Here is a 27,702-nt window from a genome sequence, read left to right as displayed (position 1 = left end):
AATAATGTTGTATCAGGGCTGAAAGATCTTCAAGGCATAAACTCTCTCTGAGGAGGAGTACTTAGGGAACCCCAAGTCAGTAGGGGAGACAAAAACAGGGACATTACAGGAATTTGAATGTGGCACTTATCTATAGCAAATGTTAAACATATCTCAATTCCTTGCCAGATCAACATAAATCATCACTCTAAAGGTCTATGTATCTTACTTCCTATTACCTGACACAACATGTCTAGATCTCAACCAAAAAATTATAGGAATGCCACAAAAAAAAAAAAAAAAAAAACAGCCCGAAGAAACAAAGCAATCATCATCAGAACCAGACTCCATTATAACACAGATGCTGGAATTATCAGACAGAATTTTAAAATAACTAGGTTGGGGGAGCCTGGGTGGCTTAGTTGGTTAAGTGTCTAACTTCAGCTCAGGTCATGATCTCATGGTTCGTGAGTTTGAGCTCCATGTCAGGCTGACAGCTCAGAGCCTGGAGCCTATTTCAGAGTGTGTCTCCCTCTCTCTCTGTCTCTCTCTCTCTCTCTGTCCCTCCCCCACACATGCTCTGTATCTCCCTCTCTCAAAATTAAATAAACATTAAAAAAATTAAAATGACTAGGTTATAAGTGCCATAGGCTCTAATGGAAAAAGTAGACAACCTGAAAAAACTGATGGGTAATTTAAGCAAAGAGACGGAAACTCTAGAAATGAATCAAAAGGAAAGACTATCAGTAAAAACAATGTAACAGAAGTGAAGAATGCTTCTAATAGGTTTATCAATAGACTTGACATGACCAAGGAAACTATTAGTGGCTTAAAGATGAGTCAACAGAAACTTCTAACCTGAAACGTAAAGAGGAAAAAAATGAAAACATTAGAACCCCAAAGAACTGAGGGACAATTGCAAAAAGTATAACATATGTGTAATTAGAATACCAGAAGAAAAAGAATGGAGCAAAAGAAATATTGAAAGAATGGCTAATGCAATCCAAAATTAATGACAGACATAAAATCACAAATCCAGGAAGTTTAGAGGACACTAAGCAGGATAACTACTCAAAAACAAAAACAAAAACCACTTGGGCATGGAATATGCCAACTTCAGAAAACCAAAGACAAGGAACTGAAAGGAGAAATTCACAAATCCATGATTATATGGGGATTTCAACACCCCTCTGTCAGTAACTGATAGATGAAGCAGACAGAAAATCAGTAAAGATATTGATGACCAGAAGAGCACCATCAGTCAACTTGATCTAATTAACATTAGTAGAAAATCCATCTGACAACAGCAGACTACACATTCTTCTCTAGCTCACAAGAGACATTTCACCAAGAAAGACCAGATTCTGGGCCATAAAATATATCCTAACAAATTTAAAAGAATAACAATCATACAGAGTATGTTCTCAGACCAGAGTAGAATTAAGCTAGAAATCAGTAACAGAAAGATAGCTGGAAAATCTCCCCAAATATTTGGAAGTTTAAGAACACACTTCTAAATAACCCATAGTTCAAAGAAATCTCAAGGGAAATTACAAAATAAACTAAATAGAAATAAAATATAACTTATCAAAATGTGTGGGATGGGGCAAAAGCAGTGCTTAGAGGGAAAATTATAACATTAAATGCATATATATTAGAAAAGAAGTAAGATTTAAAATCAATAAATTTTCTACCTTAGGAAACTGGAGAAAAGCAATATAAGCCTAAAGCAAACAGAAGAAAAGAAATAATTAATATTAGAGTAGAAATCAATGAAACTGAAAACAGTAGAGAAAATCAACAAAGGCAAAACTTGGTTTTTAGAAGAGATTAATAAAATTTATAAACTTCCAGCCTGACTAACCAAGAAAAAATGAGAAAAGACACAAGTTACCAATATCAAAACAGGTGTGGGGATGATGATCTCATTTGAGCGTATGATATGTGTGGGTGATGTGGCCTTCCTGTGTCAGACTCCTCTCCCCTTAGAGGAGATCAACAAAACAAACTGAGTAAATGGCGTTTTCCAATCTATTTTGGGTTTTGGTTTTTGGTTTTTTTGTCATGGAACTCATGGAAAATTGAATGGATGGATGGATGGATGGATGGATGGATGGATGGATGGATAAATGGGGCCCAGTGCTATAAACACATAGATAAATAGCCAGTAGAGGCTATTTCCTGGTATTCATTGGTCTAGATGTTCTGGTCACCACCAGCTCTTCCAGGCTACTTTGAGGGCTGAGACAGGCAGTATGTCTGCCAGCCTGGCTCTTTCATTGCATACACATGAAAATTGTTTGTCTTGCAACATCTATAGTGTTCATACACCCAGTTCATCAGGCAAAACATCAAAAGGCAAAGAGGAAACCGTGGGTTCTGAGAATTGCCTTCCTCAATCCCACACACCCACACCCCTTCTCCTAGTACTCCACAGGGCTGTTGCTCCCTACCTCTGGAACTTCTGGTAGAAAAGGGGAGACCTGCAGCTTAAAAGGAGACCTGACCAAAATGTGTCCACAAGAGATCTGTCAGTACATGGTAGAGGAAATAACTAAGGTGTGTTGCTGGCTCTTCAGACAGTTCTTCCAACTAGAGGGTAGGTTCTGACATTTCATGCCATGGGTCTTTTGGTTAGTTTAATCGCTGAGCAAGACAAACTGAGAATTAGGGTCCATAAGGGAGACACTTCATTAATAGCAATATATTGGTAACTGACAGGACTTCTCACTCATTCAACATCTGATATGTCAGGCACTGTCTAAGGTCCTGGGAATAGGAAAGGGAAAGGAACCAAACCTTTCCCTGAAGGCACAGGCACTTGTTCCTAGAGTCATTCACTCAGTCAGCATTGGATGCCAGTCAAGATGAGCTCTGAGCGTAAATAGTGAACATAGTCCCCAGAAGGAAGATCTGACCAGATATCACTGATATGGATAGGACTATCCTTGACATAGCAGAAGCTTCCCTCTCACCATGTCCTAGAATCCAGCTTTTATTTTTCCAATGTGATTCATGAACCTGAAATAAGAAGCAGATTATACTAGAAGCTAATGTTCTAGCATCAGCTTGAAAACCCTGGTATTAACCCAAAAGCCCTTTACTGAGATTTACTTTATTCATCATTCATACTCATATGACATCGAGTATCTTCCTTGTACCATGCCAGTGCCAGAAGCTAGGAATTGAAAGATAAGCACAACCTGGCCCCTGGCCTTGGGTGTCTAGTAGATATAAAATTTATGTGCCAACATGCAATTATAATCCAATATTGTCTATGCCCCAGAACCTTTAAATACAGGGAGAGTCTGGGAGACTTGAAAAAGGCTCCCGGAGGAAATGGTATCTGAGCTGAGTTTTGAAAAGGAATTGTTCAGGGGTAGAAGCAAGAGGAAGACTTTCTAGGAGGAGGAGAGAGTATGTGAAAAGGCACAGGGGCTTTCCAATATATGAAAGAATATCCTCTGATTGAGAGACATTGAATTTATAGTATAGGATTGATAGAGACAGAAGAAAATGGGTGGGAGAACTATTGGCTGATAATGCTAAGATAGATTGGGGCCAGAAAGTTACAGCTGCCTGAAGAAGGCAGTATCCTCTATTATTATGTACTACATGAATGAGTAATTTTTGCCTTCTAAAATAGAAACTCAAACTCATAGAGATATAGATGAGCAGCAGTGTGTTACAGCTATGAAATCTACTGCTATGCCTATGGCCAATTTTAGCACACACACACACGCCAAGTTGTACCCTATGTCTTTAATCAAAATGCTTTGCCCTCAAGACGACCTGGATACATGGTGGAGAACCAACACAGTTCAAGTGAATGCTGGGAAAGATCGCCAAATAAGGCATGTCACCCCAAAACAATAAAAGGAATGGCAGCCAACACTGGATACTGAAAATATGTTGTATCAAACTCTACTCTTGTGTTCAGTCCGTCCATCATTTGACCCCTGGAAAATGGCAATCCTTAAAACAAGGTGCCATCCATGCCCAGAATTTCTCTGAGCTCCCCTGACCTAGCATGCCTTATCACTGGTCTTAGGGCCCAGGAGTTGAGGATGGGGTCAGAGGCCCCAGGGCATGGGTTGGGGGGGAATCTTCAGTTTCTCCTGCCTCCCATGTCCCCAGAATTCTCCCATCCCAGGACTTCCTTCACATGCTGAGAGATGTGAATTAATGGAATAGAAGATGAAAATAAGGAGCTCCTGAACATTGTTTTTCACTGAATTAAATCCAGAGGGCATAAAAGACCTTAGGTTGTGGATAGCAAAGCCCCAGAGCATCAGATGTCTGAGTGCCATGGAGCGTGATGAAACCCAAGAGGGGGACGTTCCCCAGACCCATGACCACGACTCTACCATCTCCTGGCACCTCTTTCCTCACAGACAGTTTGGACAGGTGGCAGCTTCTGGAGTGTTAGTCCGAGAGGTGGCATCGCTCCCAGCTCTGTAGCCTCTGTGCTTGAAGTGCTGAAGAGCTGACCTCCACCAACGACTCAATGACAACAAGCCAGAGACGTCAATAAAACTCATTACAGGCGATAGCAGCCTTTAATGCAGTCATGTGGTTCCGAGAATTAATTCCTCCCACCCCTCCTAGGCAGCTTTAGTGAAATGAAAGTGGGGATTGACATCGTCACGAATTTCCCATTTCCTGCCTGTGTTTATCAGGAATCTAGGTCATGACAGCTCCGTTCATTCACTCACGTCCTCACTGGTTTATGCCTTAGGAGGGCAGAGCCTGAAGTTTGCAGGCCCCCTCCTTTCTCTTCCTTCTCTGTGCCTCTGCAGAACAGACGGTGTCACAAGGACAACCACACTGACACTCTGGCCTCAAGTGACTTTAGCACCTAGTCAAGCGGCTGCTTCTGGGCCCTGGTGGTGTTCACACTGGCTGTCGTTTGCAAGGGGATGATTCACGTAACTGCCCTCAGCAGAGGACCGGTTGTCTAGCATCCGCCCAGAAATCTGTTTGTGAATTTCACCTTTTTCCAGTGACCTCTGAAGCTCACCTAGGGCGGCTGCCAGGCTGCCATATACTGACTGGTCGTTCACAAGCAAAGCCTATCCTCCCCTTTCTATCCAATCGCTCAAGCATGAGTCAGAGGGTTTTCCTGAATGTTACTAAAATTTGTAAAAAATCATTTATATCAATGTTCCTAATCTAAGAACAATTTTTTCATGAATATATGAGATCAGAGCTTGTATTTTATTGAAAAAAAAGTTTTAAGCTTTTTTGAAAGAGAAAATAATCCCAGCATCTTAACATGATTTTCATTTCACATAATTTGCCTCCAGTCTCTGTTCACAGGTAGACATTGTTCATTATTGTGATCAGCATGTAAATAACATTCATTTTTCTTGATTTTTGTCACATCAGATCAGTTCTTCATAATTATCATACTGAATGGCTGGCTGAATATACTTCTCTGCTCATTTGTGGTGTCTTAACTTGTTTACCCAAAGTGGGGAGGACATTTATTTGGTTCTCATATTATTATAGGTAATAATGTATACAGTTTTTGCTTGGTTTTGAGAATTTTAGGAATAATCCCAGGAATGAGATCCCCAGTTCTTGACAAGGATTGCCTGAATGGTTTTTTTAAAAAGATAACACCAATTTATGATATCACTAGTAGGGCTCATGACAAACTAAAAGACCCAAGGGAGATGCCAAACTTAGTGGAAAAAATATTTTTGTTTCGTTTGGTGAGCTCTTTTTTGTTTCATTTTAATATTATTGACCTTCACTGGGCAGACCTGAATGGGGGCCTGAGAGAGAAGAAAGGAAAATGGGGATGGGGTAGTTTTACAGAAGCTCCCATTCTTGACTTGGCATTCTTTCCTTCACTTGCTCCTACTTCAGGCAGGGTGAGGAAGCCGAAAGAGTGTGAGATACTGGTAGGTCTGGGCTCAGAACAAGAGCTGTTCCTTCTTCATGAGTCAGATACAGACAAACCTCACAAGAGCCCAAATAGCCGGATGGTTGACTTTGTCAGGAGAGGCATCCAGCTAATGCTAAGCCTTCAGAAGTCACTTGACAAGAACTCTTTAACCCATTTGAAATTCTGAAATCTGGTGGTGTTGACCTCATCTAGACAGATGAGGTCCATCTTCTTTCTGGGGCATTCTCGCTGTGCATGAGTGGCCAAAGGCAAATCCTCTGATAGATGTTAGGCAGAGAGTGATGTGGAAAGATATGTCCTCCTGAGAAATTATGCGATATCTGTGTGTTATAACAATGTAGAGCACCAATGTGGATACACTTGGCCCTTCTCCAGATTAGGAGCTGGTAGGGTGTTGAGATGTGCCATGACTATCATCTTGCAAAGATTGTATCCTGCTGACTGCTCAAACAAGTAGAATAATCATTGTGCCCAATACTGTACAGCACATAGAATTAAATTCTTAAGACATACATACATATTAGACATGACAGTGTCTCGGCCAAGGTCATACAGCTACAATGAAATGGCAGTGGTGTTTAGTCCTTGGCCCTTTGTTCTGACTCATAGCCTGCACTCAACAGGCACTCACCAATGAAGGAACCCGGGCATTCTGACACTGGGCCCTTGCTTCTCCTTTATACTCTGCAGCCTCTTTGGATAAAATTTAAGTTTCGTGTGGCCTTTGCTCTAGTAGCTTAAGGAACAAAGGGCCTAAAGATAATGAGTTCACCCACAAGCCTCATGGGCTCCCATGTAGCTTTCATGTTTTAGGAAGCTCAGACCCACATGGACATCTGTGTATTTGGGGTAATCAACGATAGAGCAGCCCTTAATCTGCTGGTTAGGGAAGAGTTTACTATTTCTCAAGGCCTCCCTGGACCTGGAAAGGAGATGCTGAAGAAAGGAGAGTGGCATGGCTTTGGGGCTATATGGCTTTGGACAGTCATTTAACTTCTCCAAGCCCCTGCCATAAAAGAGAAATGATCACACTTGTGCAAGGATTATCTTGAGAATTAAACGAGATGGTTCATGCAGACTTCCCCTGAATAGAAGGAAAGTGTTGTGAACCTTGGGAAAAAAGGATGCTCCTTCCCCCCATCAGCCTCACTGACAAGCCCCTCTTGTCAGTCCGCAACCATTTGTAACTGTGGAACGAATGTACCCATTCTTAACGTGGTACTTTCTCTCATCCCTTGCAGGAGGTGCTTGAACTTGCTTTCTCGATCTTGTATGACTCAAACTGCCAGCTGAACTTCATAGCTCCTGACAAACACGAGGTAAGGGTCTCAGTGGGGTTAATTTGTAAGAGAGTGTCACATTTTCTCTAGAAGAGCAAGCAAGAGAGAAATATTGGAAATAAATTTCATTTTAAAAAAAAAAGCCTGCCTGAGAAAAATCATGAACAAAGGAACATCTTGTTGATTTGGAATAGAATGGAGACTTCTTTAAAAACTGCCCATTATAACCAATTCAACCTCTTACTAGCTCGACCAGTAGTTCATGGTAAAAACAAAGAATGTACAAATGCTTCATACTCAGCAAGGACATAATTGTCGATTTGAAGAAGAATCAGCCCTGGTCAAGTGCTGGTTTTCACTGAGTATTTAATTTTTAGTCAGGATCTTCCCAAGATAAACGTGTCTCTCTTCTTTAAAACATTTGATGAAGTAGGTTTTCTACCATGTTTCTTTAAGTTATTTTAAGAGTTTTGGGCTGTCTCTGCTGTTGGAATTTTATTTTTGAGATGATTTTATTCCTTTTTGACATCTTGTTATATGTATAATTTGTTTCTCTTCTTGAAGCACGCTGTCAGCTATATTTAAAATATTTAGCATAGATCTAGGAAAATGTATTTGTAAGGTGAAATAGCAGCTATGGTTGATTTAACTTGTTCTCTTGTAAACCAGAACCCAATATTATGTTTGAAACTCTTATTTTTAGATGATACCATTCAAATTTTTGTTTTACATGCAGTTGCATAAACAGCTTTTAGAAAGGAAGGGAACATTTTAATGGAACCTGACTTTTGTTTCCCATCTCCCCTAGGAGACTCTGCTCATTTAGAAGTTATTCAGTATCTAGTTTTCACTGGTTTAAAGCTTTTGCATAAAATTGTACATCCCAAAGAGAGAGGAAAGATTAGATGCAAATCCTGCATTTAGAATGGTGCTTAAATGTAATTCTGTGTTACTTGACATTTAGTTTGCAAAAGGGTATGACTTTGTCTTCATCTTTCTGAAAATAGATACTGTGTCCTACCATTTCTCTTTTTAAACAAAATTGTGGTTATTCACAGGCCACCATATTTAAGACATATACAGCTTATACATAGTAGTATAGAAAACTGCTTTAAAATGTAGAAATGTGGATGTTATTTAAATCTCTGCAAGGCTGTTTTCTCCAGCTTGCATTAATTCCAGATAAGGATAAATGTTCTGAGACTGCCAAATTTTATTTGTAACTGCCACATTTTATTGACATAGTGAGGAGAAAAATGCCATACACTTGTGAATACTTTTGCTGTCTTCAAATCTCTTTCATATGTATTACCTCATTTTATTTGCATCCTCGGTCAATAAAACAGAACATTCTATTACAGGTATCTTCATTTACCACATAAGGAGAGTGGCCTCCCAAAATCGAATACCTCAGCATTAGTAAAGATTGTAGTACTTACAACCAGTGTGGATTGCCCTGTGCCAGGCATCCTCTGTACTTCCCCTCACTTAATCTTCACATACCTCTGAAAGAAACAAACTGTGATTATGCCCATTCGATAAAGGAGGGAAATGAGTCACAAAGAGGTTAAGAAAGTTGTCCAGAGTCAAACAAGTAGTACATAACAGAGCCGGAATTTAAACCACAGGACCCTTGCTCCAGAAACCCCGTCTCCCTGGCCCCTGCACTGTATAGCCAGGAAGGCGGAGAGCAGGACCTGAACTCAGCTTCCTGCCACTGCCTGTCACCAAGTGTCAGCAGTTAATCAACTCGGGGCCAATCTGGTCTCCCCTGTACCTCCACCCACACCCAATTGCCCCCTCCAGATTCCTATCAAAGTAAATCCAATTATAGTGTTTATTTGCAAATATTCCTGTGTGCATCTCTGAAAATAGCATCCATTTGGAAACCTAACTACAATACCACTATTACACCTGACTTTTTTAGACATTTTGATACTACCATCTGTAGTCGGTTTTCAGATTTCTCCACTTGCCTCGTGTGTGTATGTGTGTGTGTGAGTGTGTGTGTGTTTCTTTTATACTTTGTTCCGATCAGAATCCAAATAAGGTCCATGCACAGAAATTGATTAACTTGTTTCTTCAGTTTCTTTGAATCTGTAGGTTCCTCTCTTTCTCTCTATCTCCCTGTCTTATGAGCGTCTGCTTTTGCTTTTTTTTTTTTTCCTTTGCAATTTATTCATTGAAAAAAACAAGTCATCTGTCTGGTAACCTTGCTGAGTCTAGATTTTGCTTTATTATAAGTATGTGTATTAGTTTGCTGTGGTCACTGTTGCAAAAAATTACCACAAATTTAGTGGCTTAAAACAACATAAATGTGTTACCTTACAATTCTGGAGGTCAGAAGATGCACGTCTTTGGGGGCTAAAATCAAAGTATTAGCAGGCCTGAATTCCTTTATGGAGGGTCTAGGGGAAAATCTGCTTCCTTGCCCTTTCCACTTTGGGAGGCCACCAGCATTCCTTAGCCACGGCCTCCATTTGTCCACGGAGGTTGAGTCTCCACAGCACTTCATTCCAACCTCCTCCTTCTCTGTAGTCAGAACTCCCTCTCTCACTCACTCCTATTCTGTTTCCCTCTTCCATGTTTTAAGGACCCTTGTGATTACATTAGGCCCACCTGGACAACCTCAGATAACCTTTCTACTTGAAGATCAGCTGATTAGCAATTTTAATCCCCTTTGCTGTGTACCCCAACATCCTCACAGGCTCCAGGGATTAGGACATGGTTGCCCTTAAAAGGAGAGTTTATTCTGCCTACTGCAACCTGCACTGTTACTTCTCATGTTTATCTGTCTCCTGTGTTTCCTGTTCGGTGATAGTTAGAGGATTAATCTAATTCAGGCACAACTTTAAGCAACAGTGGTGTTGTATTTGGTTGTCTATCTTTCGGAGATGTTAGCAGCCATTGATGATTATTGCCTAGATCCTTGGACCCATTAGACATTGGAAAAGGTTAATATCTCAATTCTATCATTCCCTTCTCATTTATTAGCAGGAAACTGGCCCCATATTTGAGGTAATACAATTTATATATAATAGGCAGGATAAATACTTGATTCCTGTTATTAGTCTTCAAAATAATTCCTTATCTTCCAAAGGAGAACAATGAAGTGTTTTGGCGTTTGAGCATCATTATAAAGTAATGGATGTAAACATAGCAGTGTTTTAATAGGTTGCAGTTATTATCATTATCAATGTCCAAATTATCCTATCTAGAGAAAGTTGGAGCACCTTCTGGTTGACTTCTGTGTCCAATTGACATGACCCCAGATGTCTTTGACAACTTTTCAGTCATTTTGCTATGACAAAATATTCCAGGCTCCTCTTGCATGTTTTCTGCTTTCTCTCTTTGGAGTCTTGGTCCCTTTTTGGTAGAAAATGGTATTTAGCAACCAGAATCTGGGCATTAGGTGTGCTTACTATTACTTGGTCCATCATTATTTTTAGGTCTTTTTATGGGCAAAGCTAAGAGCTATGGTGTTTTTTAAAAGACAAAATACATTGTAAGTTCATCTTGATACTTCAAACTCAGATTCTGTACTACAGAGTTTTTATTTATTGGTTGATGTACTTTTTAATAAAATTTTCTGTGCCAGCTCCTTCTCAAAAGAAAGGCGCCACAGAAGTATTCCTGTGGGTTACATTAATCTGTACTAGGAAGCTAGCCAGGACTGGCATGGCTGTACAAAAAGCAGTAATCCCAGCACTTAGGGATTTACAATGAAACAGCGTTCGAGCTGGAAGGGGCCTTAGAGAGCATGGAGTTCAGTGGTACCAGTATCTGGAGGTATATCAGAATTCACTGGAAGTTTTTCTGAATAAAATTTACTTACGCAAGATATGCAAGTTCATGATCTCCAGGGCAGGACCTTAGAATCTATTTTTATCAAAGCTATTTATGTGGAAATGGATGTTAAGATGAGTTCAGAATCTATCTAAGATATTACTGAGGACATTAATACTTCCAGAGATCTCTTAGCGCTCAACTGGTATTTAGATGGGTTAAATGCTTTGGCAGAGCTCACATAGCCAAGGCAAAGTTCTACAGTTCAGGGCTGCACTACTAAGACATACAACCTCATAATACAGCCACGGTGCTTCTCCTCAGCTGAGAAAGTGGTGCCATCGGTGGGCACCATGGTGAGACTTCCATATCACTGTGACTTAAGGTTTGTAAAGTCCTTGCAGTCTTGTAGTACCTTTTATGTTGAGATATGTTATATTCCTCACCACAGCCCAGGTAACCACACTGCAAAGGACCAGCTAAGTATGGTCTGGAATTGTCACTTGACTGAGTGAGGGCAGGACAAAGGGGAATCTAGAGCATGTTCTAGAAGGAAGACTAGTCTGACAGTAGGAGCAGAGCAATTGGTATCACAGAGATCCTCCGTAGGACTAGAATATCCTAAAAGGTGAGAAGAACACAGCATCCAGAATGCAGGCGGTTTTCTCAGATTCTGGCAGCAGAAGCTACTCCTTCCACCAGGTATCATGGCTCTAATACCATGTCCCCAACTTACAGCCCCTGGGAGGGAAGCTGACAAGAACAAAGCAGGTCCTCAGATAAACAAGGTACAGTTTCTTCCCTCAAGGAGTTCACAGTCAACTGGAGAAACAAAGAGCATGGTTCCTTTTAATGAGAAAGGAAGAATAAAATTCTTAGTTCGGTGCTCTGGAGGGCCTTCCCAGAAAAGCCATGTCCCCAGGAACCAGGCTTCAGAGATATGGAGGAGAAAAGCTCTGGAAACTGACGACTCAGGCAGAAGAGACAGACAGCCAACCCACCTCCCATGAAAGTCACCCAATAATTTTAGCCATTTTGTCCACCAGACATTGGGCAGTGCTTTTGCTGAGAAATGCAAAGGTGGGACTACCTTTGGCTCCAGGGCAGGTGTGGACTGTCATAGTGAGTGTTAGGAACCACGTAGGAGAGGCAGAGATTAGCCACTAGACTAGGAACCATGCTTGTAGTCAGGAAAGAAGCAAGCTCAATGTAATGCCGAGCACAGTAGTGTTGGAATATATTGTACCAAAAGCTTAAAATCAGACTCACTGGTGGGATGTTAGAGACGTCATGTTGCAAAGTCATGCAGATCCGAAATCCTCCTGCTATTAATGTAAGAAGGCATTATTTGCATGGAAGCATGCAGACACTAGAGTCAGATTGCCTGGGTTCGAATCCCACTACCTGCTACCAAGTTACTCAGCCTCTCAGGGCCTTGGTTCCCTTGACTGCAAAACAGAGATGATAACAGAAGTGTCAACTCTATGAAATGATGATCTAGGCAAAGCACCTTCTCCAGAGCCTAGCACATGTTGAATAATCAGTGTTAACCATTGTTACCACACTTGTGATTGTCATCAGTAGTTACACTTGTCGCCTCCTTTTCCACCAGTACTGTATCTGGACAGATGGGCTGAATGCGCTGCTGGGGAAAGACATGATGAGTGAGCTGACCCGGAATGACTTGGACACCCTGCTCAGCATGGAAATCAAGCTCCGCCTCCTCGACCTGGAAAACATTCAGATCCCCGACGCACCTCCACCCATCCCCAAGGAGCCCAGCAACTATGACTTCGTCTATGACTGTAACTGAAGTGGCCGGGCCCAGAAGCACCCCCTCCATAACTGGAAAATCTAGCTAATGGGAGAGAAGAATGAAAACACACCCACGCCTTGGAACCCTCTCGCGGTCAAGAGGAGCTGTGGGTCAACACTTTCTTTGGCCTCGCCTCTAGCCCCAGCGTTCTTCTGCCCCTACCTGGCATCCTGCTCACTGCCCTGATTCTGTTTCTAGACTCCATTGCTTTAGGTCACTTCCCATGCTACAGTCTACTGGTGGGAGCAGAGCAAAACCCACCGCCAATAAGAGATCCAAAGGGCCCTTCCGTCCTATCCCCCAGCAGGCACATCCTCTCTCCCCGGAATGTGCAAGCCGGCAGCTCCAGACTGCCCCCAAACCTGCCCGCCAGACGGAAGGGAGTGCCCCAGTGCTTGCGTCTGGAAGAAACAGCCTAGCTTCTCGAGAAGACCAAACACCACCTCCTCGTTCCCTTTCTCTCTAGAGTCGGCTCACACCACCAGTTCCATGTGAATGGAAATCAGCTTCCAAATCCCTTCCCTCCTCCGTCCAGGCCTTTGCCTCGTGCTGTTCCTCTCTGGTCCCAAGAGCAGCAGCAGCAGCCTCGTCCTAGCTTTCGCCAGCACCGGGTCTCCCGGACACAGTCCCAGGTCCCATGCCCACTTCACATCTGCACTGTGACTGTGACCTACCTTCCTTCCTCGCCAGCTAGTCTTGGGTGTCCTCTCTCTGCCCCAGCCCACACCTGCCTTCTTCATGCCTCACACCCTTCCGGCCCCTTCGCTGAAAGCACAAATGGTGAAATCAGTTGTCCCCATCTCTAATATACTAAACCTAATGCGTCTGTGGCAGGCAGCCCCTGTCTAAAGGTTTGGTGTTACCTTGTGCTGGGGGTTCTGCTGCAAACAGGCTCCACGGGATGGTCAAGCTGTCAGACATCCAAGTTTACATCACTGTAATTATTACAAGTATTGACAATTTGCAAGGGTTTGGGGTTGTTGTTTGTTTTTTTTTTTTTTTTTTGCTTTGTTTTTGTACAAAAGAGTCTAACATTTTTTTGCCAAACAGATATATATTTAATGAAAAGAAGAGATACATAAATGTGTGTACTTTCAAGGTTTTTTTTAATTATTATTTTAATCCTAAACATCTTCCTGAGAATAACATTCCCTTACACATGCTGTGGAATAAAATCAATTGTGATGAGTTGGGGAGCCTGTGTTTTGATTTGGTAACTTAGGTGCTTGCTACTCAGTCATAAGCTTCACTCGTGAGCTTGTCAGAAATGTGGCATCTTTGGCCCCACCCCAGCCCTCAGAATCAGGTGATTCACATCCCCCACTGGCTGAGGGGACTTAACCACTGCTATGTCACCGTAGACTCTGAGCATCAATAAGGAATGTTATTTCTAAGAAGATCATCTCAACTGATAGAGAAAATCAGACCCACTATGTGAAAATATGGCTATTTATGTTACACTGTTGCCTCCTGACCAGGACTTTTCCTCTTTTATTTTTTTCTTCCTTACCATTGTATAATGTATAGAACTGGCCAAATTCAGCACATCATACTTTGAGGGAGCACATTTAGCTATGAAAAAGAATGCAAACCCATGGACCGGAAATAAATTAAGTCAAAACTAAATAAGCCTAACTATGAGTTAATAAGATATGGGTCAGAGCCCAGCAAAGGATTTTTCTGAGGTCAGTTTCCACTGGAGGTGTATCTGGATCATAAACTCCGAGGGCCGGAAGGGATGTCAGAAAGGTCCAAGCGTGCAAATTAAGCATGGTTGCAGCACAAGTCACTCTGGGCTTGCTGCAGAAGTGTTAGATGCCTTCAGGTCACTGCTCTTTACCATCATCAAGATGTGCAATTACAGACTGACTTGAGTTGAGATGACATGGTCCAGAGCCCTCCATAAATTGCAGGGGAAAAAAAGTCCTTTAGAATCCATAGTAATTCACAGGCGATTATGCTTCCCATCAGAACACTCACACCTGACTGTCAAGTAGATGCTTCCTTTGTCATTAAGCGTTAATGACGTTAACCCACCTGTCCTTCCTGTCAGGCACACTTATTGATCCAGCCATCATCATGATAAAATGATAAATATTAGGTAAAAGAAAGTAGACAGAGTCATACTATTTTTACTTTGAAGTTACCAGATCTGTCCTTGAAAGGGGAATTCTTTGGATCAAGGTATCTGAGGTCCTGACTCCAGGTTTAAGAGACTGATCTGTCCTAGAACCCTTGCTGGGAAGAACCAGCCCCTGTCTTTTTTGGCACTCGTGCTTTGGTACATTAAATAGAAACTAACCCTTTCTCGACTATGAAGAGAGCATTCTCCTAACTCTCCTTAGACCCCCTTCCTCTGCGGATGGATGAGATCCAGAGTATGACACCATTTTTTCATTTTGCAACAATATGAAGCAGGGTTGCTGTCAATATTTGGACAGCTCATCTTGTGTGTCTTGACTGACAACGCTTCCCACACAGCAAGCCTTCCCCTCCAGCTCAGCCCCTGCAGCCTCAGGTTTCCAAGCCTGGATGGATAAATTGGCCAAAGCCAGGGAGGGGTAAAGTAGGAAGCCCAATTTTATCATCAGGTCTACACCGCATTCCCCAGTTCAGCTTTACCTGCAATAAAACTGGTCATTGCATTTGAATCTGCTGATATTTTAATTCCTGTCTAATTTTTTATTTAGAACCTAAAGCAGGAAGGATAATTAATTGGCCCCCTCAGACTCAACTACTTACAAGGGTAGAAAAACCTAACAGTCATTGGAAAGGAAAAGTACCAGACTAATGTTTCTTGAGTCTTTGCAAATCCATCCTAAGCCATCTTCCAATTCTCAAATAAAGCATGTCCTACTACCTGCTCTTACAATGAACTCAGCAGGCATTCCAATGACATACCTTCCTTTCATCCGTTTTGTTATAGTTATGCGATATTTTACAATTAATATAAACCTTTAGCTTGAAGGAAATGAAATATCCATACCCTAATAAAAAAAAGTGCTTAGAGCTAAGCACTAGGAATATAACAAGAATAAGATATATAAATCTAGAGTTTGCAAAAATAAGAACGAAATCTATAAGATCAGAAACGTATAATCAAGCTAGTCAAATACAAAACAAATAATTGCAGCACAGTGTGACAAATAGTACTATATAAATATGTACAAGGTAGAGAACTAGAAAGGAGCTTGTGCTCAACACTTTTGATAATGGGATTAAGTAAAGCAAGAAAAGAATAGATATTTGAGTCTGGTCTCAAAAGAGAGCAGATGTTCCCCATGCAAGAGACGAATACTCCAGGCAGAGCAAAGTGTACAGGGCATGGAAGCATGAAAACCCATGACCGTTCACAAAGCCATAAGTCACTAGGTGTGACTGGTATGTAAGATGCATATGGGAGAGACTACTGCAGAGGAGTGAGACACAAATCATGAAAATCATGACATAGCTTGCAGGGGACTTTTACCTGAGGGCAAGAGAGCGCAGTCAGAGGAGGGATGTTGTCAGATATACCATTCGGAAATATCACAATGACAAAACACCCAAGTAGGGGAAAGACAGGAGCAGGAGAAATTGAAAGCAGAGATGTTAGCAAAAAGTGAATGGAAATAGTCTCAAGCCAGAACCACTGTGCCCAGACTCCGGTACAGGCGATGGCAAAGAGGAGAGCAAAGGTATAGAAGAGGCAGGATAGCTGTCTCTGAAGTCATGGAGAGAAAAGAATGCAAAGGACTCCTGGGCTTCTGGAATGAATAAGCAGATAACAGAGCTGTTTGGCTCTAAAATCAGGAAGAGAGGAGGAACAGGAGATTTTAGGAAATGATAAGAAGGTGAGATCCTAAACTGGGTTTGTTGGACTTCTCTAAACAAAGAAAGAAAATCTTGAGACAGTCATTTAACCACTGTGAGGCTGCTTACCTCATTAATAAAATGGAAATCTCATTACTTGAGAATACTGTGGATGGGGCGGCTAGAACCATCAGTGCTAAAGAAGTAAGTCCCTCTCCCTCCCCAGGTATGGCCTCCCCTTCCCTCCCACCCCTTTCTTTCCTTTGGTGTGAGCAAACCATCTCTAGTGTAGCTCAAACAAAATGACGTGTTTCAACCAATGCAGCCTGCTTTCTGAGAAAGATAAAAGAGCGAAGGAGAGAAAGGAAGGAAAAATGGAAAATTGTAACATACTTCTTGAAATAAGGATTTCTGTAACTTGCCGTAAAACCACAATTTAAAATAAATTTGGGGGAAAGGAGGTATGGTATAATCCCATATGAAAATACAGTTCTACTCTAAATTTTTCTCTTAATGTAATTACATGTTTTCTGACATCGAAATGTAAAATGAACACTTCAAGTTAAGTAGGCTTTTTTAATTCACAGAAATAATTAGAACACAGCCAGATGAAGGAAGGAAATAATTCTACCAGAAACATCATGTAAAGAGAGTTGCCAACTTGAACGCTAAATCTGAATTTCCTCCTGGAAGCTGGTGTAAATAAGGAAGCCAACTGGGATGTATAGCTCTCATGTTCTTAGTAAAAGGAAAAGTTTTATTCCATCATAAGAAAACAACCTTTCCCTGGCACCAGATTTTGGAGGAGACGTGCTATCAAAAGCACTTATCCCTTCAATAGACATCTCTTAGCAGGTGCTATTTGTCTGTCTTTCTGTTTTGCAGAAGAAACGGGTTGCCCCTACAGCCCCTTGAAAGATGGAAGCAAACAGGTGCCAGAGAAGGGACCATCTGGGTGCTGGAGGGGGTTTAGGGACAAAGTGATAGAAGAATCAGAAGAGGATCCTGGGAGTAGAGCAACTGAGGAAGGGTTGGACAAAGAAAGAGGTTCGGAAAGCATGGAGTGAAGCCATGGCCAGAAGAGGTGCTGGGCAGGAGGAGCAGGGTCCAGGAATCAAATTCCACAAGACTTCCTTTGGGCACTCTCTATGCACCAAGCACACTGCAAAGGGATATAAAAATAAATGAGAAGTAGACTCTGCCTTCAAAAAGCTCATAGCCTGAAACGGGAAAGAGAGGCAAATGAATACAATCCCTGGCTAAGAAGAACATAATGTACAATATACTGAGCTAGCACTTGAAACAGGAACTGACTGCCCCCGCCCAGAGGAAGTGAGGTCTGGCAGACTTGGAGGGGGGACAGGAAGCCACCAGGTGATAAGGGAAAGAAGGCCAAGCTCACTCCCTACTTGTCCTTTGAACCTCACTTTGGTCATCACTTTCCCTGGAAATTATTCCCTAGGTCCCAAAGTCAGGGCTGGGGACTCCTCTGTGCTCCCACAGACACCTCTCCTTACCCTGTCACAATTGTTTGAGGCTTTCACTACCTTCCCCACTAGCCAGGAGTTCAGTGAAGGAGGAACCAGGCTGATTGTTCTCACCACTCTTGTCCACTACCTTAGCACAGTGCCAGGCGTGTAACTGGACTCCATCAATACTTTCTGAAATAATTGATAAAGGGCATTCCCGGAAGAGGTAAGAGTTCGAGGCCCTAGAAAGAGGAAATGTGTTATGGCTGGAACAGAGATGAGCATGGGAGAGAGAACAGTAGGAGACAAGCTTGGGAAAGAGGGTGACAGACCTTGAATGGCATGCTAAGCAGCTGCAAGTGTATTCTTTTATTTTTGTAAGTTTACTTATTTATTTAGAAAGAGGGAGAGAGACAACCAGGGGGGAGGGACAGAAGAGGATCTGATGTGGGCTCTGCACTGACAGCAGAGAGCTGGACATGGGGCTCAAACTCATGAACTGAGATCATGCACTGAGCCGAAGTTGGACACTCAACCGACTGAGCCACCCAGGGGCCCCATGTAAGTGTATTCTGTATGTGAGCTGGGACCACTGACATATACACATAGGAGAATTGGCAGGACCAGATTTGCATTTTGATATCACCACACTCATACCAGCAGCAGCACAAAACACAGTTTGAAGAAGTGTGGGTCTGGAGGCAGGGCAATCAGGCAGAACCTGTGTCAGAGGTGCTTCGCTTTTCAGAAGGCTGACCATGCCAGTCAGTCAAATTTCTAGGATCAGACTGAGTCCCACAGAGATTATAGACATGGGCACTGTAAGAGGTGAAGTTTAACCATCATTGCAAGGACAGAAATAAAAGGCAAAAGAATACATTTTTGAAGTCTAATGTATAAATACAAAAATAGATGTAAGACCAAATCTTCCTCAGGCTACCGGAAAAAGCAAAATCTGGACAAATTGCTAGTTATAAGATAGTCTGCCTTTAAAAAAAAAGATAGGGAGTAATTGAAAATACAGAGATAGATAAGATATACCAGCAAATTCAGAGTCACAGTGGTGCACATGGGGAGAGAAGATGGCAAGGAAGGAGCAAATAAATGTCAGGCAAGTAAAATAGAAGATAAAAGGCTGTGGACAATGAAAGTCATTTTGTAATTCTCTTTGACACTGGTACAATTTGCTATGTTGATGTAACTGACAAGAATGTCTAATGCCAAATAAAACTGTCCTGAAATACACAAACCAAGACTATTATAAACACAAGAGAATTGATGAACACCATACTTTATGTAGAGACCTTAAATAATGGTATTAGGCTTTAACTAAGACGATTAACTGGATTCAGTAGATATTTCAATATATATAATCTACAATAAATGTACACTATTCAGATATCTGAGGAATATGTTCAAAATTAACTATAGTTGTCAGCAAAGAAAATCATTATAACGTAAGGCAGAAAGTAAGTATAAAGGATTTCTGGCTCCATGACAATATAGAACACATCCTCTCCCCAAAATTACTTTAAATGCAACAAAAAACTTGAATACAATAAAAAACGAGGTTAAATGTATTTACTTTAGCTTGTACTAAAGAAAGAAATCCACAGGTGCCCACGATGAAGAGAGAACTGAAATCGGAAGCAATGAACTGTGGCTAAGGGTGTTGATGCCTTGACAAGGGTGTGGGCTCTCATGTCCAGGCGGGGTTGGATACCAGGGGTCATGTGCAAGCCAGATGAGTGATGGAACTGAGCTCTTCCCATAAAAGCCAGGCTCCTGAGAGGGCTCTGTTGCAGGTTAGAAGGGGAAAGAAATCTATCCATTGGTACAGGACAACATGAGATCTTGAAACCTTCAGCCTGTGACTTATGTGATTTTAGGGTTCACGTTTATACCGCTTCTATGTGTTCTAGAATGCCCACTTGAAAGATTAACATAAAACACGGTCCTGGGCTGGTCAGAGCTGGACTCCTGGCAGACATAAATGAAAAGCTCTTCTGGGTATGACCCTCTATGAGCCAAGAGGGATTTCCATAGGAAAAGCAAATGCTATTAAAAAGTTGTGCTCAGAATCAAAGGTAAAACAACACTTGGAAGCCATCCATAGTAAGTGGAAGATTATAAACTAGAAATCGATTTCCAGTTAAAATGACAATCAAGAGTGAAAAAAAAAACTAATTTTTTTTTTGTCACAGGCAGATGATCTCTAAGAGTGAGAAGAAAACGGAAAGTGTTGGGGGCAAATCTAACAGCAAAGGGCTGTATAAAAGTCAATAGTAACAACTAATTCAAGGTGTATTAAAACAACATGAAATTAAAATACAGAAAAAGAATATAATATAAAATTAAAGGGCATAATGTAACTGGAAACATTTTAATCTTTTATTTTTCAGTATTTTAGGAATACTGATCATCCTTAGGCTTTAAATCAATTCTGCATATTAGAAATTGAGGATTAACTATTGAAAATATTAGAAATGAAAATGTGTGACTTCCCTATCAATAGAAGAAAAATGTAATAAAGAAAACTAAGTCAATTCAATAATAACTAACAGAAGGAGCACCCAGAAAATGAACACTCCAATTGAAAAATGTGAAAAGGATATCAACAGGCAATTAACAAGATATAAGGTGAATGATGAGTATAGTAATGAAAAAATATTCACCGCCATACAAAGTGAAGAAATACACATTAAAATGAGATGCCTATTTGGCCTACTACATTGGCAAATGGCTATATCATTACAGGTTCTTTCTCTTAATATGTAAATGAGTCAATAAGAAAAACAGAATAACCCAACACAGAATAACCCAAAAGAAATGTGGGCTAACAATGGGAGTAAGTAAACCCTTAAAGAATCATGAGTAGACACTTGAAAAAAGAAAAAGTTCATGGTCACAAATAATTTTAAAAGGCATATTATTAATACCTTAAGACAGAATTTTGTCAACGAAATTTTTATACATTCAACGATGACAAATGATAATGAAACAGACTTTCACAATCTTCCTGGAGAAAAAATTTGGCAAATATATATACAAAGTTTTCAAAATATGACTGACTCTGACCTTGTAATTCTCATCAAACAGAGCTGCTCTGTTTGTTTTGCTTTATCTGTTTTACACGCAAAGCTGCTGTGTATGATTTTGTTTTAAGAAGGGATTCCGGTGTTTAAAAATAAAACTTTAAAACCTCAGGATTAAATAATTTATGCGACATTCATTTCTACCATGGCACATGACTGGCTCTCAAAACTATATGAAGTGTTTCATTAAAAGGAAAGATGTCAATAACCACTCTTCGTCAGGAACATACAAATCAAAACCACAATGAGTTACCACCTCACACCAGTCAGAATGACTAAAATTAACAACTCAGGAAACAACAGCCATTGGTGAGGATGTGGAGAAAAGGAAACCCTATTGCACTGTTGGTGGGAACGCAAACTGGTGCAGCCGCTCTGGAAAACACTGCAGAAGTTGTGCAAAAAAATTAAAATAGAACTACCCTATGACCCAGCAATTGCACTACTAGGAATTTATCCAAAGGATACAAAAATGCTGATTTGAAGGGGCACAGGCACCCCAATGTTTATAGCAGTATGAACAATAGCCAAATTATAGAAGAAGCCCAAATGCCCATTAACTGATGCATGGATAAAGAAGATGTGGTGTATATATATACATACATACAAACATATATACATACATACACTACTTGGCAATGAAAAAGGATGAAATCTTGCCATTTGCAGCATTGTGAAGGGTATTATACTAAGCGAAATAAGTCAAGCAGAGAGAGACAGGTATATAATTTCACTCATGTGGAATTTGAGAAACTTAACAGATGAACATAGGGGAAGAGAAGGAAAAATGAGATAAAAACACAGAGGGAGGCAAATCATAAGACTCTTAAATACAGAGAACAAACTGAGGGTTGCTGGAGGGGGTGGGGGAGTGGGTTAAATGGGTGATGGGCATTAAGGAGGGAACTTTTGGGGATGAACACTGGGTGTCATATGTAAGAGATGAATCGCTGGGTTCTACTCCTGAAGCCAAGACTACACTGTATGTTAAGTAACTTGAAAATAAAAAAATAAAAAGTAAATTTAAAAAACGTTAACTAAAAAAGTAGCTTATAGAATAGTAGGAATAGATGTATTTTATTTTTATTTTTATTTTTTTAATTTACATCCAAATTAGCATATAGTGCAACAATGATTTCAAGAGTATATTCCTTAAGCACCCTACCCATTTAGCCCATCCTCCCTCCCACAACCCCTCCAGTAACCCTCTGTTTGTTCTCCATATTTAAGAGTCCCTTATGTTTTCTCTCCCTCCCTGTTTTTATATTATTTTTGCTTCCCTTCCCTTATGTTCATCTGTTCTGTGTCTTAAAGTCATCATATGAGTGAAGTCATATGATATTTTTCTTTCTCTGACTGACTAGTTTTGCTTAGCATAATACCCCCTAGTTCCATCCACATCGTTGCAAATGGCAAGATTTCATGCTTTTTGATTGCCGAGTAATACTCCATTGTGTGTGTGTGTGTGTGTGTGTGTGTGTGTGTGTGTGTGTGCGCACCACATTTTCTTTATCCATTCATTAGTTGATGGACATTTGGGCTCTTTCCATACTTTGGCTATTGTTGATAGTGCTGCTATAAACGTTGGGGTGCATGTGTCCCTTTGAAACAGCATCCCTGTATCACTTGGATAAATACCTAGTAGTGCAATTGCAGGGTTGTAGGGTAGTTCTATTTTTTAATTTTTTGAGGATCCTCCATACTGTCTTCCAGAGTGACTACACCAGCTTGCATTCCCACCAGAAACTCAAAAGAGATCCTCTTTCTCTCCATACTCGCCAACATCTGTCGTTGTCTGAGTTGTTAATGTTAGCCATTCTGACAAGTGTAAGGTGATATCTCATTGTGGTTTTGATATGTATTTCCCTGATGATGAGTGATGTGGAGCATTTTTTCATGTGTCTGTCCGCCATCTGGATGTCTTCTTTGGTGAAGTGTCTATTCATGTCTTTTGTCCATTTCTTCACTGGATTTTTTGCTTGTTTGGGTGTTGAGTTTGATAAGTTCTTTATCAAAGATACTAACCCTTTATCTGATATGTCCTTTTCAAATATCTTCTCCCATTCTGTTGGTTGCCTTTTTGTTTTGCTGATTGTTTCCTTCGCTCTGCAGAAGCTTTTTATTTTGATGTGGTCCGAATAGTTCATTTTTGCTTTTGTTTCCCTTGCCTCCAGAGACATGTTGAGTAAGAAGTTCCTGTGGCCAAATCAAAGAGGTTGTTGCCTGTTTTCTCTGATGGGATTTTGATGGCTTCCTGTCTTACATTTAGGTCTTTCATCCATTTTGAGTTTATTTTTGTGTATGGTATAAGAAAGTGGTCCAGGTTCATTCTTGTGTATGTCAATGTCCAGTTTTCCCAGCACCACTTGCTGAAGAGACTGTCTTCATTCCATTGGATATTCTTTCCTGCTTTATCAAAGATTAGTTGGCCATACGTTTGTGGGTCCATTTCTGGGTTCTCTATTCTGTTCCATTGATCTGAATGTCTGTTTTTGTGCCAGTACTATGCTGTCTTGATGATTACAGCTTTGTAGTATAGCTTGAAGTCCGGGATTGTGATTTCTCCTGTTTTTGTTTTCTTTTTCATGATTGCTTTGGCTATTCGGGGTCTTTTCTGGTTCCATACAAATTTTAGGATGATTTGTTCTAGCTCTGTGAAGAATGCTGGTGTTATTTTGATAGGGATTGCATTGAATATGTAGATTGCTTTGGGTAGTATCGACATTTTAACAATATTTGTTCTTCCTATCCAGGAGCATTGAATACTTTTCCATTTTTTTGTGTCTTCTTCAATTTCTTTCATAAGCTTTCTATAGTTTTCAGTGTATAGATTTTTCACCTCTTTGGTTAGATTTATTCCTAGGTATTTTATGGTTCTTTGTGCAACTGTAAATGGGATCAATTCCTTGATTTCTCTTTCTGTTGCTTCATTGTTGGTGTATAGGAATGAAACCGAGTTCTGTGCATTGATTTTGTATCCTGTAACTTTGCTGAATTCATGAATCAATTCAGCAGTTTTTTGGTGGAATCTTTTGGGTTTTTCATATAGAGTATCATGTCATCTGCAAAGAGTGAAAGTCTGACCTCCTCCTGGCTGATTTGGATGCCTTTTATTTCTTTGTGTTGTCTGCAGAGGCTAAGACTTCCAATACTATGTTGAATAACAGTGACGAGAGTGGACATCCCTGTCTTGTTCCTGACCTTAGGAGGTAAGCTCTCATTTTTTCCCCATTGAGGATGATATTAGCATTGGGTCTTTCATATATGGCTTTTATGATCTTGAGGTTTGCTCCTTCTATCCCTACTTTCTTGAGGGTTTTTATCAAGAAAGGATGCTGTATTTTGTCAAATGCCTTCTCTGCACCTATTGAGAGGATCATATGTTCTTGTCCTTTCTTTTATTGATGTGATGAATCACATTGACTGTTTTGTGGATATTGAACCAGCCCTGCATCCCAGGTATAAATCCCACTTGGTCGTGGTGAATAATTTTTTTTAGTGTATTGTTGGATCCGGTTGGCTAATATCTTATTGAAGATTTTTGCATCCATGTTCATCAGGGAAATTGGTCTATAGTTCTCCTTTTTAGTGGGTCCTTTGTCTGGTTTTGGAATCAAGGTAATGCTGGCCTCATAGAAAGTGTTTGGAAGTTTTCCTTCCATTTCTACTTTTTGAAACAGCTTCAAGAGAATAGGTGTTAACTCCTCCTTAGATGTTTAGTAGATAGAATTTCCCTGGAAAGCCATCTGGCCCTTGACTCTTGTTTTTTTGGAGATTTTTGATTACTAATTTGATTTCCTTACTGGTTATGGGTCTGTTCAAATTTTCTATTTCTTCCTGTTTCAGTTTTTTTTAACGTTTATTTATTTTTGAGACAGAGAGAGACAGAGTGCAAGTGGGGGAGGGTCAGAGAGAGGGAGACACAGAATCTGAAACAGGCTCCAGGCTCTGAGCTGTCAGCACAGAGCCAGACACGGGGCTCAAACTCACGGACTGCGAGATCATGACCTGAGCTGAAGTCGGCCACTTAACTGACTGAGCCACCCAGGCGCCCCTCTTCCTATTTCAGTTTTGGTAGTGTATATGTTTCTAGGAATTTGTCCATTTCTTCCAGATTGCCCATTTTATTGGCATATAATTGTTCATAATATTCTCTTATTATTGTTTTTATTTCTGCTGTGTTGGTTGTGATCTCTCCTCTTTCTTGATTTTATTTATTTGGGTACTTTCCTTTTTCTTTTTGATCAAACTGACTAGTAGTTTATTAATTTTGTTAATTATTTCAAAGAACCAGCTTCTGGTTTCATTGATCTGTTCTACTGTTTTTTGTTTTTTTTGTTTTTTGTTTTTTGCTTTTTGCTTTCAATAGCATTAATTTCTACTCTAATCTTTATTATTTCCTGTCTTCTGCTGCTTTTGGGTTTTATTTGCTGTTTTTTTCCAGCTCTTTAAGGTGTAAGGTTAGGTTGTGTATCTGAGATCTTTCTTACTTCTTTAGGAAGGCCTGGATTGCTATATACGTTCCTCTTATGACCGCCTTTGCTGCATCCCAGAGGTTTTGGGTTGTGGTGTTATCATTTTCATTGGCTTCCAAGAACTTTTTAATTTACTCTTTAGCTTCTTGGTTAGCCCATTCATTCTTTAGTAGGATGTTCTTTAGTCTCCAAATATTTGTTACCGTTCCAAATTTTTTCTTGTGGTTGATTTCAAGTTTCGTAGTGTTGTGGTATGAAAATATGCATGGTATGATCTCGATCTTTTTGTACTTGTTGAGGGCTGATTTGTGTCCCAGTATATGGTCTATTCTGGAGAATGTTCCATGTGTACTGGAGAAGAATGTATATTCTGCTGCTTTAGGATGAAATGTTCTGAATATGTCTGTTAAGTCCATCTGCTCCAGGGTGTCATTCAAAGCCATTGTTTCCTTGTTGATTTTTTGACTAGATGATCTGTCCATTGCTGTGAGTGGGGTGTTGAAGTCTCCTACTACTATGGTATTCCTATCAATGAGTTTCTTTATGTTTGTGATTAATTGATTTATATATTTGGGTGTTTCCACATTTGGCGCATAAATGTTTACAATTGTTAGGTCTTCTTGGTAGACAGACCCCTTAATTATGATATAATGCCCTTCTTCATCTCTTGATACAGTCTTTATACTAAAGTCTAGATTGTCTGATATAAGTATGGCTACTCTGGCTTTCTTTTGTTGATCATTAGCATGATAGATGGTTCTCCATCCCCTTACTTTCAATCTGAAAGTGTCTTTAGATAAAGTGGGTCTCTTGTAAACAGCATGTAGATGGATCTTGTTTTCTTATCCATTCTGTTACCCTGTGTGTTTTGATTGGGGCATTTAGTCCATTGACGTTTAGAGTGAGTACTGAAAGATATGAATTTATTGCCATTATGTTGCTTGTAGAGTTGGGAGTTTCTGGTGGTGTTCTCTGGTCCTTTCTAGTCTTTGTTGCTTTTGGTCTTTATTTATTTGTTTTGTTTTGTTTTGTTTTGTTTTGTTTTCCCTTCAGGGAGTCCCCCTCAAAATTTTTTTCAGGGCTGGTTTAGTGGTCACAAAATCCTTTAATTTTTGTTTGTCTGGGAAACTTTTTATCTCTCCTTCTATTTTGAATGATAGCCTTGCTGGATAAAGAATTCTTGGCTGCATATTTTTCTGATTCAGTATATTGACTATATCCTGCCACTCCTTTTGGCCTGCCAAGTTTCTGTGGATAGGTCTACTGCAAACCTGATGTGTCTTCCCTTGTAAGTTAAAGACTTTTTTTCCCTTGTTGCTTTCATGATTCTTTCCTTGCCTGAGTATATTGTGAATTTGACTATGATATGCCTTGTTGATAGTCGTTTTTTTGTTGAATATAATGGGAGTCCTCTGTGATTCCTGAATTGTGATGGCTGTGTCTTTCCCCAGGTTAGGAAAGTTTTCCACTATCATTTGCTCACATAACCCTTCTACCCCTATTTCTCTCTTTTCCTCTTCTGGAACCCCTGTGATTCTGATGTTGTTCCTGTTTAATGAGTCACTGATTTATCTAATTCTTAAATCATGCTCTTTTGCCTTAATCTCCCTCTTTTTTTTCCTGCTTCATTACTCTCCATAAGTTTGTCCTCTATACCACTGATTCTCTGTTCTGCCTCATCCATCCTCCCGCCGTGGATTTCATTCGAGATTGCAGCTCAGTTATAGCATTTTTTTATTTCATCCTGACTAGATTTTATCTCCTTTATCTCCACAGAAAGGGATTGTAATCTATTTTCAACTCCAGCTAGTATTCCTATTATCATGATTCTAAATTCTGGTTAAGACATCTTGCTTGTATCTGTGTTGGTTAAGTCCCTGACTGTCGTTTCTTCCTGCTCTTTCTTTTGGGGTGAATTCCTTCATTTTGTCATTTTGAAGGGAGAAAAGGAACTAATGAGATAAAGAAAAATTAAAATTTAAAAAAATTAAATTTTAAAAAATATTAAAATTAAAATATTAAAAACAAACACACACAAAAAATTTAATAAATGATGCTAGATCGTAGGTTGTTTTAGTCTGAGTGTTTAAAGGGGA

At 40.2% G+C, this 27,702-nt stretch overlaps 1 protein-coding gene and 1 long non-coding RNA gene across 5 annotated transcripts in view; one reads left to right on the top strand and one right to left on the bottom strand.

The window, feature by feature from the left end:
* ELMO1 (engulfment and cell motility 1) overlaps positions 1-13,831 on the top strand; it is a 524,791-nt gene extending 510,960 nt beyond the window's left edge. For all 4 annotated transcript variants that reach the window (XM_042970062.1, XM_042970058.1, XM_007078577.3 and 1 more), the window contains 2 exons: positions 7,135-7,212; positions 12,572-13,831. In XM_042970062.1, the coding sequence (XP_042825996.1) occupies positions 7,135-7,212; positions 12,572-12,772 (279 nt within the window). In that variant the 3' untranslated portion in view covers positions 12,773-13,831. The remainder of the gene's footprint in view (positions 1-7,134; positions 7,213-12,571) is intronic.
* LOC107179291 lies at positions 599-21,274 on the bottom strand. The gene is made up of 4 exons (XR_001509884.2): positions 21,264-21,274; positions 8,451-8,455; positions 2,779-2,784; positions 599-778 (listed from the first exon to the last, which is right to left on the bottom strand). It is a non-coding gene; the product is annotated as an uncharacterized LOC107179291 (long non-coding RNA).
* Positions 21,275-27,702: the final 6,428 nt, after the last annotated feature.

This window comes from Panthera tigris, chromosome A2 (genome assembly GCF_018350195.1).
Source record: "Panthera tigris isolate Pti1 chromosome A2, P.tigris_Pti1_mat1.1, whole genome shotgun sequence".
Lineage (NCBI taxonomy): Eukaryota > Metazoa > Chordata > Mammalia > Carnivora > Felidae > Panthera > Panthera tigris.
This window is presented reverse-complemented; position numbering and strand designations above follow the sequence as displayed.